Source organism: Cebidichthys violaceus, unplaced genomic scaffold (genome assembly GCF_023349555.1).
Source record: "Cebidichthys violaceus isolate CVI_PGR_0920_01 unplaced genomic scaffold, fCebVio1.0.p SCAF_24, whole genome shotgun sequence".
In the NCBI taxonomy this organism is placed as follows: Eukaryota; Metazoa; Chordata; class Actinopteri; order Perciformes; family Stichaeidae; genus Cebidichthys; species Cebidichthys violaceus.
Genome location: NW_027176417.1, coordinates 6,348,704 through 6,367,830, shown reverse-complemented (window position 1 = coordinate 6,367,830; position 19,127 = coordinate 6,348,704). Strand labels below are relative to the sequence as shown.

General features: G+C 42.8%; 1 protein-coding gene across 1 annotated transcript; it reads left to right on the top strand.

Moving 5' to 3' along the window:
• The first annotated feature begins 8,214 nt into the window (after positions 1-8,214).
• On the top strand, positions 8,215-12,691 carry hpxb (hemopexin b). The gene is made up of 10 exons (XM_068719856.1): positions 8,215-8,327; positions 9,004-9,029; positions 9,166-9,249; positions 10,615-10,772; positions 10,856-11,009; positions 11,395-11,607; positions 11,685-11,777; positions 11,872-12,002; positions 12,114-12,261; positions 12,349-12,691. Exons 1-10 carry the CDS (start codon positions 8,263-8,265, stop codon positions 12,573-12,575), a joined length of 1,299 nt encoding a protein of 432 aa, XP_068575957.1. The 5' UTR covers positions 8,215-8,262; the 3' UTR covers positions 12,576-12,691.
• The last annotated feature ends 6,436 nt before the right edge of the window (positions 12,692-19,127 follow it).

The window sequence follows — 19,127 nt, the reverse complement described above, 5'->3', positions numbered from 1 at the left end:
GTTTGTCAAATAAGACATTTTGGAAATATAAAATAAGACATTTTGTAGTTTCTTGGAAGAATTAGAAACCAACCAGGTTATTGTCACATCAGATATCCCAAAGTATTCTCACATTATCCATAGTGTCATTTTTATCACAAAACCCTAACATTAGGTTGGCAAACGTTGGGACAGACTGCTACCGTCTGAAAGTTTTACAGTTTGTGCAACACTTCAGTGTGATATTCATTTGTGATGCGTCTGCTGCCACACGTCTACCTGATGAAAGCATCCCGGGTCTCACCCACAACACTTTTCGTTAGATTCCTCTCCCTAATGCGCGTGTGATGAATAATTTCTCAGATGCTTCCTTTAGGCCATATCTGATGAAAACAAATGCACCTGCACTTTTTTTTCCGCCCCCCCCCCCCCTTCTTTGCAACTGCAACTCCCCCAGGACGGGTAAAAATTGACTCCCTGGCTTCCTCCACCAGGCAATTACGTGCCATCTGTTCCCATCTTGGTTGTTCCAGCTCGTTTTGTTTCTGCGATTGTTCGTCTAATATCATAGGCCTGAAAGTGTTAGAGAGAGGAAGGGGGAGGCGCAGGAGGGGGGGGGGGGGCACAAAAATGAGGAGTGGCATGAAGAGGAATTAATCGAATCTAACAGCAGAACCAGATCTTCCCCTCTGAAAGGAGATAGTCCCACAAGAATGAGGACCATTACCATATTCATCACCTAATATAGCCGGCTGTATGCAAAGTGAGAGAGAAGAGTGCGATGTGACTTTCTTGACCGCCTTTCTAATTCCATCTGTGCAAGCTTGCAGACTTTTTTTTTTTTTTTTTAATTGTTTGTTTGCAACAAGTCTGCTTAGAACCTGCTTTGCTGTGATGCTGCCATTTGTTTGAGAGTGGTAATAATAACCCATTAACTCCCCTGTCATACATCGCACTGATATTGATATATATATATATATCAATATATGCGTGTGGTTGTTATGCTGCCATGCTGAATCATATTATTGTTTTGTTACAGTAACTATTGGGCCCATTACTCTCTGCCACCCACACACACACACACACACGCGGGCCGTGGAGCCGCGTGGATTTAATTGCGGTGATGTTGCAGGCGAGGCGAGCAGCTGGATCGGAGAGTTTTAACAGTGATATCAATAACGGAGCGCCACCTTAGGCCCATATAATTTTCCGTCCCTCCTGACAGAGCGGAAGATAGAAATAATCAGTCACAACACCAGCCAAGCAGCCTGTAGGACCCCGCCTGACATGCAGCAACAGTGATGGCTCAGGACCCATCTGTGTCTGGGGGGTGGGCAACGCTCTGTGTGTGTGTGTGTGTGTGTGTGTGTGTGTGTGTGTGTGTGTGTGTGTGTGTGTGTGTGTGTGTGTGTGTGTGTGTGTGTGTGGATAATTGGTGAGATGTTGGATCCTATAAGAAGATGAAATCTGTCACACTGCTTTAAGGCTCATACAGTAGAGAGCCACTTGATCCACTGATCCAGTGAAAAACAAGTTCAGGTACGTTTAGTGTGCCTTCGTAAAAAAAAAGTCTCTTCACTTGGTTCTAAAAGTTCGATATCAAACAACTTTAAAGAGCAGCATGAACACAGGAGGTGAATGAAGAAATGTTCTTCAGCCGATTTTAGTTATTCAAGTGGAATAAAAACAGCTGATCGTCCGGCGCAGACCGATCTGAGAACACTACCTACAGAACAGAACTAGTTCAAGTTGCTTTATAGGACATAATTTCTCCCGTTAATATACATTTTTGTAAATAGAAGACTCCGTCTTGTCACTCAGTAGCCTCTGCTTCAGTGCGGCCGTCCACCTACTCAATCTCCATGAAGCACTTTTGTAGAGCAAATTAGCTAAACAGCTTGCACTGTTATAACTAAGTAGACTAATCATGTATTTACTGTAAATATAATCACATTTGATTTGAGGCACCCAGCTTCAGCCGTACAGGCGGCTCTCTTTTTTTTTGAAGCTTTGCATTTGCTGACATCTAGTGGTCACATGGTGAACCGCGCGCGTGGTCAAACTACATGCGTGTCAATAAGATGGATGCTTGTCTGCCTCCCAGGTGTAATCAATAGATGTTCAATCTTTGTAAATGTGATGGTGTATAATGTTGATGTGAATCTAGTGACACACTTCATTTATGGTGCAATAAAGGCAGAGGTTCATTTATAAAACGCCAGATAATTATTAGTAGGTAATATGTATCTGTAGATATAACATATAAAGGTTTAAGTCTGTGAAAATATCTTTTTATTTATTGTCACTTTCTCCATTTTTTGATGTAAATAATTTTTTTGTGAAGCCCCGAAACGAGCAACCCGAGTCTGCTTTTAGATATTCATTTAAATGCTCAAGAAATTCTGCATCAGAAATATGAATATTACTAATTAAATCCTACTCTTTAACCATCTGTGTTTTGAGTATTTCTCTCAATACAGTAAACCTGCTCTCACTCCCAAAAATCCATCTCCGTGTTTGCATTTCAACAACAAAATCTTCACTATTAACCTTTCCTGATCCATTTTGTTTACATGCGGTCAGTTGATTAACACCCAATAATAACAAATAATCCTGTGCAGAAGGCAATGACAAGAGAGGGGGAGGGGAAAAAGGGGTGAGGCGGGGGAGTGACGGAGAGAAGTGGCGAGAGGAACAACTGGAAGCTGTGGCAGAGAGAGCCGCGGAGGAAGAAGAACACACCTGGAGTTCAGGTAAGACGTCTTATTGTTTGTTGTTATGATGCTTTTTTTGTATGTTATATTCCTACATGTTGCAGCTTAAATCAGGATAAAAACTTCTGTTAACCGTTTGTGCTCAGAATGTAATTTTAAAATAAAATGTTTTTTGTATTTGGGGCAGTTTTCTGCCTACGGATTTCTTTGTTTTAAGCCACTGAAGTGCGTTTAATTTAAATTTCAAAGAGACCTAAACCTTTGAGCTCCATAACTTGCGGAGAATGGCTCCTTTGTTGAGTTTCGTTCCGCTGGAATGCTCCTGAACATCCCGCGTAATCCTCTCAATTATGAATGGTATCATTTATTCTATAGCCTCAGCACCTCGGCGATGGACGTCCGGTAACTTAGCAACCACCGCCTCTCATTCAACATTAAAGTGGGGTAACGTGAGACGACCCGGCGGCCTCGCTCCAGGAGAGTGACAGGGATTTGTTACCGACACACAACCCACATTTTCCCCCATTCCAACAAACAGATTGACGACTCTTTACCTGTAAACTTGTGCATTAAGGGCCGTTTTGACATTGAGATTGAACGCAAGATTATGTTTTCCCGCTCCTAATTTCTACTTTAAGTTCTTATTGATGTAAAATCTCAACCACTCTGAGCAGCTTACGACAAATGCCACCGGCAGATAACATCTAGAACATCGTTTTTAAAACATGGGAAGGAGATTTGATCCATTGACACTCTGAGGTCACATGTTTCCAGGGGGACTTTATTGTGAACGCGCAGGTAAAATGACACCTCGCCCTTTCATCCTCGCAAAAGCCTTGGGTTTTTTTGCTCCGGGGGGGGGGGGGGGGGGTATAAAGGCTCTATAACTAGGTCTACACTGTTCACATATATGCACACACACACACACACACACACACACACACACACACACACACACACACACACACACACACACACACACACACACACACACACACACACACACACACACACACACTCTAATACCCATGATCGCCACCTAAAGACTTGGTAAAAGAAAACAATGAACTGACCCCTCTCCTGGCAGTGTCTCACATACCGTGTGTTGGTGGTGAAAGACGGAGCTCAGTTTCAATGCCATGAGCAGATAAGCTCTGGTGTTTCCACCAAGTGACAATGAGGGGTCTGTGCTGCATTCGGAAGCGACTGTTCGAGACGGTTGAGGCCTCACGATGAGTGACGTTAAGAGATGCGACTTGGCATGAACACATAAACCCCTCTGTCTCACCTTGTTATGCAATGGCCATCCAATGATCACATAATGTCGGAAAATAGCATTCAAATCGAAAAGAATTAAGTCAAAGAAGCACAGCGTGGCTTTGGTGATCCAAAGCGAATGTTTGCTCAATAGAGAGGTACATTAGATGTGCTTTAACAAATTGTTGGTTGACATGCAATTTAGGTAATTTATCGTTGTAGTGATCAATGGCTGCCAACAGTGTTGAAGTCTGAATACAAGGCTGACCTCAGGGAAACAGGACAGCGGTTATCTGAGAGCACTTCAGTGTCTCTTCAGAGAAACTGAATATTGTGAGGGTCAGATGAAGTTGCAACGAAAGGGAACCTGTGTCCCAGTTTTGAAACAGCAGCAGAAATGTGTACACAAGTCCTCACATGGTTTATGTGATTCACCGGGGTCAACAGGTTGGTCAAATAGAAGGGTTCATTGATAAAACATTACAGGATGAATGTTCTAGACTAGACCTGTTTTCTCTTTGGTTGTTCTTGTAGGGCAAAAAGCACCAATATGTTACTAAATGCTTTGTTGTAAGGGTTTTGTTAACACATTTGTTATTTGCATTTTCTCTTTCTCTACAGAAACATACTCAAAAAGTAGCAAAAGGCAAAACCCCAGAGAACAAGAGGAGTTTTCTGATCCACCATTAACAATGTTAGTGCGGTCTCATTCAGAGAGAAGAGCCCTCCTCGGGTTCTCAGCCCTGCTGACACACAGCACTCCAAAACAGAGAGTTGTGACCCCCCCACCTCCCTTATCCTTCACCCCACGGGAGTCCATCTTTACACCCATATGTCTTACTTCACTACCTCCCTGGGTGACGCAGGCCCTCTCCAACCTGGAGCAAGGAGAACGAGAACTGCAGAGCCTCAGGGAGCGGCAGCAGGCCGAGGTGGAGGAGGTGAACCGTGAGTTGGACAGTGCTGCGATTGAAGCTCAGAGAGAGGAACGTCGGCTTCTCGAGAAGGTGGAGCGGGACCACCGAGAGGCCCAGCGGCACCTTAGTCAGGTGAAGAGGGAGAATGCTGCAGCGGTGCGAGTTGTGCAGTCACTTGTTGACCAGCAACTTAGAAAAATTGGACAACTGAAGGAGCAGATTCAAAGGTGGGGAGGTACCGCTGGTGGATCCAACAAAAATCAACTCCAAAGAGGAGTAGCAGAGGTCACCCAACCTTGGGAGATCTCTCTAACAATGAAAAGGGTTAGTTTCCTAACAAGCCCCGGGTCCAAGACCTTAAGCTTAGGGGAAATTGATGTTCGAGAGCAAAGTATGACATACCCAATTGCTGTCTGTGGTGTCGAAGGACAAAAGTGTGCCTTGCACTCACGGGATAAAGCATTTTCAAACAATACCCCTCTTGAAATTCGAAAGGAACCACAACCAAACAGAGCTGGGCATCGGTACAGTCCAGAGGAGAGCAATAAGGCAAACAGTGGGAACAGGCGTGTAATCCGGAAACTACGTCTGTCAAGCTCAACAGAGAACGAGGACAATCTCAAATCACCCACCTTAAAGTCCCCCGTACCAAGACGTCGTGGCGTATCTGAGTCATCCCAAGACGAGGAAGTGGAGTCTGGGCAAGACCTTTTCCTTGCTATCCCACCGGTCTCCAGTCAAGGAGAATCTGAAGGTGATGAATCTGATGGCAGGCAAACTGGTACAAAGAGGCACTCGACGCTGACGGGTAAGAGGAAGCAAAAGGCTCTTGTCTTGGTCTCATGTGAAGAACCATCCTGCCCTCCTGAAGAAACTGATGCAAAGAGCAGTTATGTGACAATATCTCCAAAGACTAGACGCAAAGGTTCACTCTCCACGCAAAGTCTTGTAGATCTTTCCACCAGATATCATCCACTTTCTAGACACGCCCTACCAAAGAAAAAGACCTCAAATGAATCATCAGTGGACAGTGGAAGCCCTCCATCCCCAGTGGACAGTGAGGATTCCTGTTACACCTATACTGTGAATACTCCAGTCAATGGTTCCCTCAGGCAAGAGCACTACCGCTCAATGTCCACCACTGAACTCTCAGGTAAACTTTGTTCTTTGATTAACCGTGACAAGGATGAGTGTAGAGGAGTCAGGAAGGTTTGCAGAATGCGTCTGGCCTCTGAACCTTCAACTCTTGAACAAGGTAATGGCACGGAATCTGACAGGAACACCCTGAGCTCTAATGAGCGACAATCAAGATCCCAGACTCGTGTTACACAGGGTTCAAGTTTAAACCGAGTGAGCAGATCACTGTCCATGTCAGCCATTGAAGGAGACAAATTACACCAAAGCAAGGAATCACAGCAATACAACAAGGACAAGAAAGAGAAAGTTGTGCCAGCTTTGAGGGAACTGGAGGAAGAGGGTGGTTCGACTGCGTTAGACTCAGCTTTTCTGGTCAAACAGTTTGGAAAACAAGGATCGGGTCGTGCTGACTTCAACCTACCAAGTGGCGTCCATGCAACTGTCAAAGGGCAACTATTTGTAGTGGATTGTGGAAACGCCCGGATTCAGGTGACTGATCTCCAGAAGAATGTTGTGCAGCAGGTGTCTCCTACGGGATCAGAAAGGTCTTCCCGCATCTGCAACTACTTTGACGTGGCTGTGAACTCAAAGGGCCTCATTGCCCTGACCTGTGCTGCTGAACGAGCTGTGTTGGTGTTCAGCCGTCATGGACGCCTCCTGCAAACGTTTGGAGGCACATTGAGTGGTTCCACCAACGAAGAGCTGGATGCTCCCAGAGGGGTGACTGTGATCCGTCAAGATGAGTTCTTGGTCGCTGACATCAAGCGTGGCACCCTAACTTCCCTCAAGCTGGACCCTAAAACCGGGGCCAGATTGGAGCGCACGGTGGTGACCGGGTACCACAGACCCTACCTGGTGGCAGCCTGTCTCATGACTGGGCTAATGGCCGTGTCCGAACGAGGAAACGAGACTGGACGTGTCCCATGCATCCGGGTCCTGGAGCCCGGCTGGAACACTATCCGAATCCTAGGGGTGTGTTCTGGCTTGGGGCCAGTTCTGACCTGCCCTTGGGGTCTCTGCATTGACAGCGATGGGGACGTCCTGGTGGCGGACTGGGGCAAGCAGCACTACCGTGTTCTTCTCTACCCATCTAAAGGTGTTGGCTGGCCTCTGGTGAATGACAGCCTGAGTAGCCCAAGGGGCCTGGCGCTGCTCCCTGATGGCCACCTGGTCGTGTCAGACAGCATGAATCATTGCATCAAGATCTACCGCTACAAGTGAACCACAGAGAATGTCGAAGACAGAGAAAGAAACAAAGTAGAGTTAAGAATAGTTGATATGATAGGGCGAGAGGGTTTGTAATAGCAGGCAATATAATATGCTTTTTCGACTTATCATGTGAGTTTCTTTGAGTGAAACTCTACCTCCTACCTGCTTTATTTTGTCAAACACCATTGATTAGATTTTATTGATGATGGTACTTTATGCTTTCTTCATTATGGTAATGAGTAGATGCAAGGCAATTGTAGCAGCTTAGTACAAATTATTTTCATCACATTATTTAGTGCAAAAGATACAAGTAGTGGATAAAAGTACAAACGCATGCTTTTAAATTACTCCCGAGTGTTGTTTTAATGTTTTAATCTCGATTGATCTACAGTAACGCATGGTAGCCCATAATGCTGTGTGCCTGAATGATATTTTGTGAATTATGCCAAAATTGCAAAACATTCCATTAATCAATAATCAACACAAATTTGAGAAGTACAATCTATCAGTGTAATCAGCAGATCAAACAATTTAGTTAGCTCAAGCTTGGGAGGGGCTTAATGATTTTTGTGCAATAAATTTCTCTGACTAAAAAGTAATTAAACTTTGATTTAAATCTAAGTTTGCATGATTCTGTTGTTACTGGGGCCACACTTAACCTAAGGGGCTGGTTTTTAGGCTTTAAGGTATTTCTCTGGTGACCGTGTTTGCCCAAAATGTGTGTATTACTAGAAAAGTCTTTCACCAATCTATTTATCAAACGAAGCTAGGAGTGGGAACATTGAACCGGAAAGATCAATAATTTCATTTGAAATCCAGAGAGAGAGAGATTGTGAATGATCTTACTCAGAGCCTCATTTTGCAACAACTAAAAGTACAATGTACACACACACACACACACACACACACACACACACACACACACACACACACACACATGCAGTTACCTAACTCATCCACCCACACAAATGTCAGTATAAGAGTGTGCGGGCTTTGCACAGCTACAGCTCTGTTCCACAGCGAGACTCCACATCCGAGGACTTCACAGCATGGAGCTGCTCCCCCAAACCCTGATTCTGTGCTTGGCACTTGCCCTCACCAATGGAGTACCTGTGTGAGTATCAATGAACTCTTCAAACTTGAAATAAATTCACGCTCAAAATAGGTGATTCATGACAGAACGCTCCAATTCTGATCTCAAGATGCTTTCAAATTTATTTCCAGTTGTGTAGTATAGCATTATATGAGCATATATCTATAAATACAGTTTCCCGAAGGAAATTTGTCTTGGAAACATACATACGGTGTCTGCTGTTAAAACAATACAAAATAACATATTGCATACATACATACATACATACATACATACATGCACAGACTGCTACCTGCCAACAAATACATATCACACTGCCCATGCACAGGTCCGTGTATCCGTGTCGCCTGCAGAGCAGCGCCACCAATCATCTTGATCACATTGAACTATATGGTGTTTCCATTATTTTGTCCCACCTCTGTAACTGATTTGGATCATTCCTACTTTCCTGTATTTTCTCCTCAGCAGAAATGTGCAAGTCACGGTGCATTCATGTCATAACTCTGTTTGCTGGCTCACAAAGGTCACCAGTCGGATCAATACAAACAAATACAAATACAGTGCAACGTCATTGCGTAACTTTGGTGGTGTGTCACTGGCTGACCCCCCTATCGTCAGGACTAAAGGATTTTTGGAAATGTAATCTGACACTATGCTGAACTGCAGAAAAATAAAGATCTATTTGTATCATCCACAGGGCGCCACATGATGCAGCAGTAGATGGTGAGTTTTTAATCAACATATTAACTCACAGCTTTCTCACAGAAGCATTCCTTTCTCTCCAATGATACACATATTCTGTATTTAGCAGTATTTCAGCTGCACTAATGGTAACAAGTGCTGTTATCTCCATGTTTAGATGCTGCTCTACCAGACCGGTGTGAAGGCATCGAGTTTGATGCCGTCACTCCTGACGAGAAAGGAAACACTTACTTCTTCAAAGGTTTGGAATATTTTTTTAAATAATGATGGACTATATTGTCTTTCTCTATTATCCTTTTGAACCAGGTTTGGTGTCAAATAGCTGATAACCTAAACCTAACCACAGGGGGGCGCTATGACTTTAACAGGAAGGAAACATTAAACGTAGGAACCGATTTCGACGTAACACCGGTACCACAAGAAGTTGTTCACATTAAAACAAACACATGCAAATGACACGTTTAACATGTCGCAACATACTATTTATGCACACCCACGTAACGGGAAGAAGCTCGGCTACACGCTCCTGATAACCACTCCAACCGAAACTCAACTCAACTCCAACACCAAGCAACTAAACGAACACACGCTAACAGCGAAGTTGTGCTAACAATGTTGCTACGTCATGCTAGCCGCCCAACAACACGTCACTATGAAAGCTGAAAAGTCCACAGACTCATTTCGTGTCCAAAAGTAAACCAGCAGCAAGAAGAGGAGCATAAACTTCAACTTTAAACAGCCATAACCATAAAAGAGGTCTTACCTTTGCTGTTGTGTGTTCGGAGTTGTGTTGGAGGGCGTGTCCACGATGCTAATGGCTAACGCCAGCGTACCCACGATGCTAATGGCTAACGCTACTCCAATGTCTCTTAATCATTTCTGTTCAAGCCGTCTGTGTTAATTAAGACATTAATAAACAACCTATCCTCAGCCGTGCGTGTGATAACACGGTCTGTCTCGATGAATTGTGAAACTGGCCTTCAATCCAGGCACGAGCTGGTTAAATAGACCAATGGGTTATGTCTTTTTTTAATGGGAATATGTAAGGAGGTCTAAATGATTGATTTTTCAAATGTAATGTAATGTAATTTTTACCTATATTATATATATATTAAATTAAATTAGTTTTACAGTTACCTGAGAACATTTCAAACGGCACAGACGGTCCCCAAATTTACCAAAGTGGCCAATTTATAGATTCCGCCTTAACATGCCTCTACTGAAACCTCTCCATCTGTGCTCTGATTCTCTTTATTAGCATCAGTCTGTGCAAAGGCAATGTTCAAATGTAGTGCTATGGCATAGCATGATATTTTAGGCTGCGACGGCATCATTCCACACAGGTATTCACTATAAAACTGTGCCGTTTTGTTGGGAAAATGAAATAGTTAAATAATGCTGTGTCCCAGCTTCATTTAATCTGACCCAGTAACATATGGACTGATGCTTACACATCTGCAGACACACCCCAAGTGGTGCCTTCATTATGATACCAAGATGATTTAAAAATACTTTGTAGTTACAGAGATACACTCTACTCAGGGCCTGAGCCAGAGGCCCAAACTGAATATATTTTGATTGCATTGACAAAATGTTTTCCCTTCAGGCAGCCACTTGTGGAGTGGTTTCCACGGTGCGGCCCAACTCTCCAATGAGTCCTTCAAGGAGCTTGATGACATCCATCACATCGGCCACGTAGACGCCGCCTTCCGCATGCACAACGCAGACAACCCAGGCGACCACGACCACATCTATTTCTTCCTGGTATGGTCCCCAAGGTGCGTTCGGTTTTTCTCAGCTCCAGAGCGGTATCTCTGTACCTACACTTTGTCTAATGTCACCTCCAGGATGACAAGGTGTTCAGCTATTACAACCACACTCTGGAGGACGGCTATCCCAAAGAGATCCAGGAGGACTTCCCAGGAGTCCCCTCGCATTTGGATTCAGCCGTGGAGTGTCCCAAAGGAGAGTGCATGGCCGACTCGGTTCTGTTCTTCAAGGGTATGTTGGCCTTCGCTGTAAAGATATCCAGCTCACTAAATAATGTTTAAATTAAAAATAATAAATAATGGAATGAGTTGACTCTCTCAGGATTATAGTCACGTCACGCTGCTCCAGAGTGGATGAAAATAGCTGCAGCAGGAATACATTTTGTCATAATGTTTTAGGGACTATTAGTCAAATTTATGCAGCATACCTACAGTATATCTAACAGATAGTCTAGCAAAGACACACAGAATTTCTTTAGATTTTTAAGAATTGAACCATATTAATCCACGTTGCAGGTTAGACACATGCTAATAAATTGGTGTCAAATGAAATGGGATGTAATTAGGCTGCTGTAAATAGATAATTGGTAACTCAAACTATATCCCCTTACCCACAGGACATGATGTGCATGTGTATGATATTACCACAAAGACAGTGAAGAACAAGACGTGGGCCCACCTGCCCGCCTGCACCTCCACTCTACGCTGGCTGGAGCACTACTACTGTTTCCACGGACACAACTTCACCAGGTTCAACCCGGTGACCGGAGAGGTGAGCGGCTCCTACCCCAAGGACATCCGCCACTACTTCATGAAGTGCCCGAACTTTGGTGGGTTTCCCTTCCCGAGTGATTTTGTGCAGAGCTATTTTTCGGGTAATCGCGTAATCGTCTGCGTTTGACTGCAGGTCATGGAGGTGACCACCAAGTCCCGAAATGCAGTGAGGTCAAATTAGATGCCATCACCACTGACGATGCTGGCAAAAGTTATTCATTTGCAGGTAAAGTAGTAAAGTAGTCTTTAAAGGAATAGTTCAACATTTTGGGAACTACAGTAGGCTTATTTGTTTTCTTTCGTCCGTTCCATCTGCTCAGGCTCCATATACATGCGCCTGGACACCCATAGAAACGGCCTCCACGCCTTCCCAATCACCAGGGCGTGGAAAGAGGTCAGCAACGGGGTGGACGCCGTCTTTTCCCACGGCGACGACATATACTTGATCAAGGTAGACTTTGAAGTGACCGGCAAAACATCTTGAAAAACACCTCGACGCGTCTACGCGTGCGTGTTGAAGTTAATACTAAAAATTGCCTCTCGTGCTGCCAAACCCCTGCAGGATGATCAGGTTTACATCTACAAAACAGCGGCTCACTACACCCTGATTGAAGGCTACCCTAAAACCCTGAAGGAGGAGCTCGGCATTGAAGGACACGTGGACGCCGCTTTTGTCTGTCCAAATGAACACACGGTTCATGTAATCCAAGGTAAGGTTACGGAGTTCTTACATCTCTTTTGGTGAATTTTTTCTTTGGGTTGTTTGGAATGTTGACAAAGCGTCTTTCTTCCAACAGGAAATACGATACATTACGTGGACCTTATCGCCACACCCAGGGCCGTGACCGATTTTCCCTTGCCCTTGTCCGGCATCGACGCCGCTCTGTGCAATGCGGAAGGAATCCAGTTGTTCAAGGGCTCGGAGTATTACAAGTACTTGACCCCCATGATACTGACTATGAGCAGGATAGCCCCTCACCCTCTCCCCATTACCAGCGCCTTGTTGGGATGTCGGGATGCGTAGTTTCTCAGGCACACTAGAGGGTGGAAGAGAGAGGAAAGAACTACACGTGTAAGCTCCCTCCATCCCATGCATCGTGGAGTTTGAGTTGTTTAGTGAATAAAATGTGGAAAACGTCACACTGGAGTTGTTCTGTCAATTTCAGGGATTATATCATTTTAATAATGCATCATAATCAGCATCATAGTGTGATTATGAGTTACTCTTAGTGGCCATTGGGTTCTTTAAGTGAAGTAATGAAAGTCCTCTCCTTTTGTTGATCAAACGTTTACATGAAAGTATAATAAACACAGCTACAGGTGAAGTAGAACCACTTAAAGTAACTTATAATCACATTAAAATGCATCATAACTGCATTATTAAAAGATTACAATTATTACAACTATGGAATTATAATACACTACGCTCCTCGCAAAACCAATTATTAAGTATAATGATACTTCATTATATAATGTGTTATGATTATTATTCTGAAGCTTTATGAATATTTTTTGAGTGCGTGTAGCTGTTATTATACAGGGCTATAAAGGTATATTCATAATGCATCACAGTAATGGGCGTCATAGGAAGTGTTACTGAATAGAATATTCACCATTGGTTTGAGTGTGAATCAAAAATAAAATCAGAATTAAACTTATGAAGTAATGACAGAGTTTGTCCACTAGAGGACCTGCTGTACAAATGAATGTGAAAGTCTGAGTGCAGATGGGGGGGGGGGGGGGGGGGGGCTCTGTACTGAGCCCTGTGAAGCAGTTAGCAAGCAATATGCTTCAAAAGAGAAGCAATTTGCGGAGACAGCTCTCCACTCAGATCACCTGGAGAGGGAGCTGCTGTTCCCGTCCTGCAGTGACTTTTCACAGAATCACAGATGTCGCAGACAGGTGTGACAATTTTTGTGATTTGCGGCTGGATGAGAACAACCAGCGGTACAGAGACACGCCTCCTTCAGTCTCCAGGGTCGAGTAGTAAAGCACGGAGAGGCCTCACAGTCGTGCAGACTGAGAGCGAAGCACTCGTCCAGCTGAGCCACGACAGAATCCCAGACAGATTTCCTCTCGAATTAAAAAACAAAGAACAAGATGTTCTCAGCAAGAAAACACAGTCAACGAACCTATGCTTTATGTTTTTAATGCAGTCATCTGCATATCTGTCAGTGTGCTGGGTCTTTGTAATTTGTCTAAAACAAAACTGTTACTTTTTAACACAAATGAATGATAAATTAAATTTAAACCCTCCAAAAGTCATAATGTTTATGGCCAAAATGTCTAAAAATGGTGGTTATCTAATTTGGGACTCCTGGTCTTTGTCATTATTAAAATAAATACAGTATTTTCACGACTGTCCGTGCTCATATTGGACCATATGGACATGTACGCAGCAGCCTGCAAGAGCCCAGAGGTCGGACGGCATTAGCAGGCATTCAAGGCCTTTTCTCTCCCTGGAGAGGTTTTTTGTTCAGCCAAAATCCCTGGGACTTTCAGCGAGCATAAAGGAAGTGCTGGCCTCAGCACAGCTTAATGGGTGAGGCCATGAGCTCACACACACACACACACACACACACACACCGGAACACACATGCATGTGTACACAAAAACACCACCGCAAACACACACACGCACAGCAGACAGTACGTGTTTTCATCGCGCACACAGAGCGGCCGGCTATCAAGTAATATTAATACGCTGTGATGATGCTGAAATATTACTCATGCATTCTTTTATTTATTTTATTTTGTTTTATTGAAATAAATAACTGGCATTAGCCTAAGGCAGAAAAAAAACAAATGGAGAGGATTCATCCCCTGGGGAGAATGAATCGGACCAATACATTCAATCCCAATCCGCATGTTAGATTTTGATATTTCTCGCGGGACAAGTAGAGATTTTAGCTGGACACAAAGGGCAACATTCATCCTCTGGGGACCATGAACAGCTGCAGGAAATGCATTCACAATCCAGCCATTAGTTTTCAGTATTTTGATTTACAACATCACAATGTTTAGGCATCTATCTTGTATTTTTGTCACTTGAAATCAGAATAAAAAAGAAGGAGAGAGAGAAAATCCAAAAAGAAAACGCCAACCATGGCAGGAAACAGTTATTGGTACAAAAAAGTTTATTCAGTAACAGTTCTGTAAACATCTGAGGTAAATCAACATTTACATCAACATGTTCCTTAACAAAAAGGTTCAGACGCAAGGCACTTCTCTTCAAAGACAGTCGCTTTACAACGGGAGTGGGGGTGGGGGGGGCGCCATGAAAATCCCATCACACGTCTGTTTTCCATCGCGGGATGTTTTTGGATTCATCCGTGCTGTAACAGTTGGAATAGCCAAAAGTCTCCCAATCGATATTCAGGACAGAAAAGAACAATCACTTTAGATTCATTTCTTGTCCATCGCAAGTCTAATTTGATAGTTATTTCCATAAATAAACAAAAATATGTTAATATCCCCTCCTCCAGGGACACCCTTTTTATTTTCTATTCATAATATCTTCATATCCTCAGAACAGTGGCCTATAACTAACTGTGCAACTCTTTATCTACATATCAAAGGTACTAAGAACAGCTTGGTACAACAAGGTTATGAAAAACATTTTCAGCAATAGAAATAAGTAAAATTAACCGTGTTCTCTTTTAGAGACGACGCTCGACGCAACGTCTTTTGTTCAGTGTTTATTTTAGTTGTCCATTCCCAGAAGGGCTGTTAAACTGATCGCGTGGGCGGAGCCATGATTGTTAGGTTCCCGTGCAAAGGCTCTTTAAAAATTCCTTCATGTATTGTGATTTCTTTGGCACAAATATCTTTGGTTTGTTAAATATATTTTATTAAATCTAACACATCACAGCGAATCATTTCTTTTCTAAAAAATAAATAAATAGATTATGTGCTTCAGCTGCCGTAGTGTGCTGAAGTTGTTTGTTGGCACCTCAGTTTGATCAGACATGGAAACATCCGACAGTCCTCAAACAGCATAGAACCGGTCTGTGGTTCATCCTATCTTTAGAAAACTGGTTGTACGGAAGTACAGATTTGCATCCTGCCTCTAATTTGTAACCGCATTTGTCATTTGGTTAAATGGTTGCATTCATGACAATTTGGAAATCGTACATTTTCAAATTAGGACTTCTAAAAATACAGCTTGACATGCCACTGACCTCTTTGCCAAGCTTAAAATCATAGCGTAGCTTCATCGCACAACTGAGGGACAGACCACACAGTGATCAAATGTATCAGACGAATACTATTAAAGATGGCGCTGTTTCATTTGGATGGTTCAGTTAGCCGTGTGTATTAGAGTTTCTGGGCGTCGGGCAATATAGCTTCTTGACGCCGTCAGCTAGGACTACAGTATGCGGTGGAAAGATAAGTTCACGGTGACGACTTTTACTCCAAAATAAATTACGCCAAAAGTTATTTTGGGGCGGCACGAAGCCTCACGGAGAAAATCTAAACAAAAGGAACGTTAGCCGAGATCTTTACTGTCTTAAAAAACAACCAATCTGTCCTTTTATAGAAATCTCTTTAACGTTACCGCAAACCTCCCTCTTTATGGAGCGTTAGCTATACGTTAGCTAGTTAGCTATACGTTAGCTAGCGTTTTGCTAAGATTAGCTATACGTTAGCTAGTTAGCTATATGATAGCTAGCGTTTTGCTAAGATTAGCTATACGTTAGCTAGTTAGCTATACATTAGCTAGTTAGCTAGTGTTTTGCTAAGATTAGCTAACTTAAGATGTGACCTAAACAATCAGATGGATACGTTAAAAGAATATTTAATACCACTCTCATGTCTGTCCATTCAAAATGAAGCCTATTTTTTCACAATTTTATAACTAAAAACATTGAGGATACCAATTTTGATAATGAGCAATCACTAACAACATTAATACAATATTAGCAATTAGTTAGCCTCTGTGTTAATATTGAGCTACCTTAATTTACTTAGGCCAAGGCTGTAATACCCCAAAATTTGAATTCACTATTGAGCTGATGTACACGTTCCAAGTGGCCATGAATGCAGATGAGCAACGTTCCCAATATATAGATTTGTTTTAAAAAGAAACATCAATGGAGTCACTCTAAAATCTGACAGTTTTCTTCAGAGGAGAATGAACCTGAGGCGATGTCATGGGTTATTTACCTGGTGGTAAAACGTTTAACCCGACCTGAGCGAGACTACAAACAACACAAGATGTGGTTGAAAGCTTTCGGAAAACAAAAGCGGGTAAGGAGACCTTGAGTTAAGATTATTTGATCAAACTAAAAAAAACAAACATTTAGTTTATATTTAAATGTGGAATCAGACTTTACTTTCATTTGGTTATTTTTGCCTGCTGTGTTTAAATGCTAATTGAGGCACATGTGATATAAACTAGCCCTTTTTCTAGTATCCTAGTAGTACTCTTTCAAGTATAATCTACTAATATTCTGCTCAGAGAGAAACGCAAAGAGATACAAATCCGTAACACTGTTTTCCCCAAACTCTCCTTTGATGACTTGCTCATAGGGTGCATTTCTATTCCTGAATAAAGACACTTATAATTTGATCTGATGAATTAAACCTGCTGGGGAGGGAATTTATATCAGCCATTTTTCTGTTTGTCGTTGTCGGCAGGAATTAATGAGAAGAACAAAAAAAAAAAATGAACATTCCTATGTGGGATGTCTGTGAAGAACTGACAGAGAAATAAAAGTTAGCACTTTTTTTTTTTTTTTTTTTAGATCATACTGCTTTCTTTTTCTCTTTTTTTCAAAATAAAAATCTAAAAGCTACTGTATAACCTACAGCTAGTCTGGAAAAGGAACGTAGAGTCCTCCTATACAGAACAGCTAGGGGGAACTCGACAGTTCTGTAACACACTGCAAACACAAGCATCAGAAAGAAGCCGTACTGATTGTTATGCTCTGTTCAAGCTGCAGCGCTACTGTAAATGTAGTTTAAGCCCTTGGTCGTGTATTCTTTTAATAAATCACCTCAAGTCTTCAAACACTGGAGCTTTGCATAAAGTGACCTGTGGGGCCAATGTCAGAAAAAACGCTGAAGCACTTTGGATTTTCTCGATAGAAGTCGTTATAAATGTGCAGCTTGACCAGTAACTCACTTTGTATAAGTGTAGGTAGTTCTGTATAACATCCTGTGGTGCCTGTCAATACTATCAATCATTATATATTTACATATTTATATACTTTATATAGTTTACCCTGATGTAACTGCAGAGATGTCATTTTGTAAACACTGAAACAAGATTAAGGTAACACACACACACACACACACACACACACACACACACACACACACACACACACAGCCTGTGAAGCCTAAGGACTACGTCTCAGGGTGGGACTGCTTTATCGCTCTCCTCTGTCACTGCATCCCTCTCTTCATTGAAACTACAGGCTGGCTGAGCGCCGGACACGCACACGGACAGACGCGACGCGACGCCACGGACCGTTCAGCTCCATCATCACGTCACAAAGAAAAAAAAGGAAAATTTAAAATTAAAGAAACAAAAGTGCAAACCTCTCCTCGGATGTCTCCCGGCAAAGAAATTAAATTAAATGAAAGATAAAAGAATATAGCGTTGCTGTCTCTACGCTCCCAAACTTATTAGTTAGTCCAATCATCATCATCATCACAATAACCTTTCCTTATTTGTGTGTGTGTGTGTGTGTGCTGGCTTTATATATATATATACTGTAGGTGTGTGTGTGTGAGTATGTGTAAGTGTTAGAGACTCCCTATATACCTCCCCAGTCCTTATCCAAAGAGAGTTTAGCCGGTACAGTCAGTGGCAGCCATGTTGGCCCTTAATTATAAAAATGTAGGCGCTGTAACACGTCCTCTGGCAGCCATGTTGGAGATCCTCAGTGCTGATTGTATTGTTTAACGGAATAATTTGAATTCTTCGCAAAATAAGGTAATTCGCGATTAGATACCACTCTCATGTGTGCTCGCTAACTGAGGAGCCAGATCCACGAGTCGATTAGCTTAGCATAAAGACCGGAGGCAGGGGGAAACAGCTAGCCTTTTTTTATTTTTATTACTTTTTTTGTAAGTTCTCTTTTTAAGTTTCAATAGACTCCCCCCCCCCCCCCCCCCCCCGCACATTTCCACTGAGCTTTATTGTTGTATGTCTTTTTAAATGTGTCGCTCCTTTCGTATTAACTACTATTTATTTCTATTTTATTCCAGTTTGATACGAATAGGCATGATGCTTTTAAATGTGGGGTAGAGTTGGATCCCCTGTGTTCACGGCCAAACCTCCACCGTTCTGCAGCGCCCCTCTTAGGAGCTCATGTCTGGCCAAACTCTTTGTATCCCTACTCCTAGTTCATGATTGTCAGATTAAAATAAGCAGCCACCTCCAGCTGGATGTGGTCGTGCTTTGCACGTCTTCCTTGCAGGAATGTCTTTTGCTGGAGGACATGCGTGCGTGTGGTTTTATGCTGTTATGCATATGTGGAAAGAGAGAATGCGTTTGTAGGTTTCCTGTGTGTACACAGCATGTCTGCACGGTTGTGTAAATGTGTGAGTGTGTGTGTGTGTTTTAG

Bases quoted from the DNA above. Each gene is read 5' to 3' on its own strand.
- hpxb (XM_068719856.1), top strand. From the start codon at position 8,263: ATGGAGCTGCTCCCCCAAACCCTGATTCTGTGCTTGGCACTTGCCCTC. The intron at 8,328-9,003 runs GTGAGTATCAAT...TATCATCCACAG, and splicing joins CTCACCAATGGAGTACCTGT to GGCGCCACATGATGCAGCAG. The intron at 12,262-12,348 runs GTAAGGTTACGG...TTCTTCCAACAG, and splicing joins CACGGTTCATGTAATCCAAG to GAAATACGATACATTACGTG.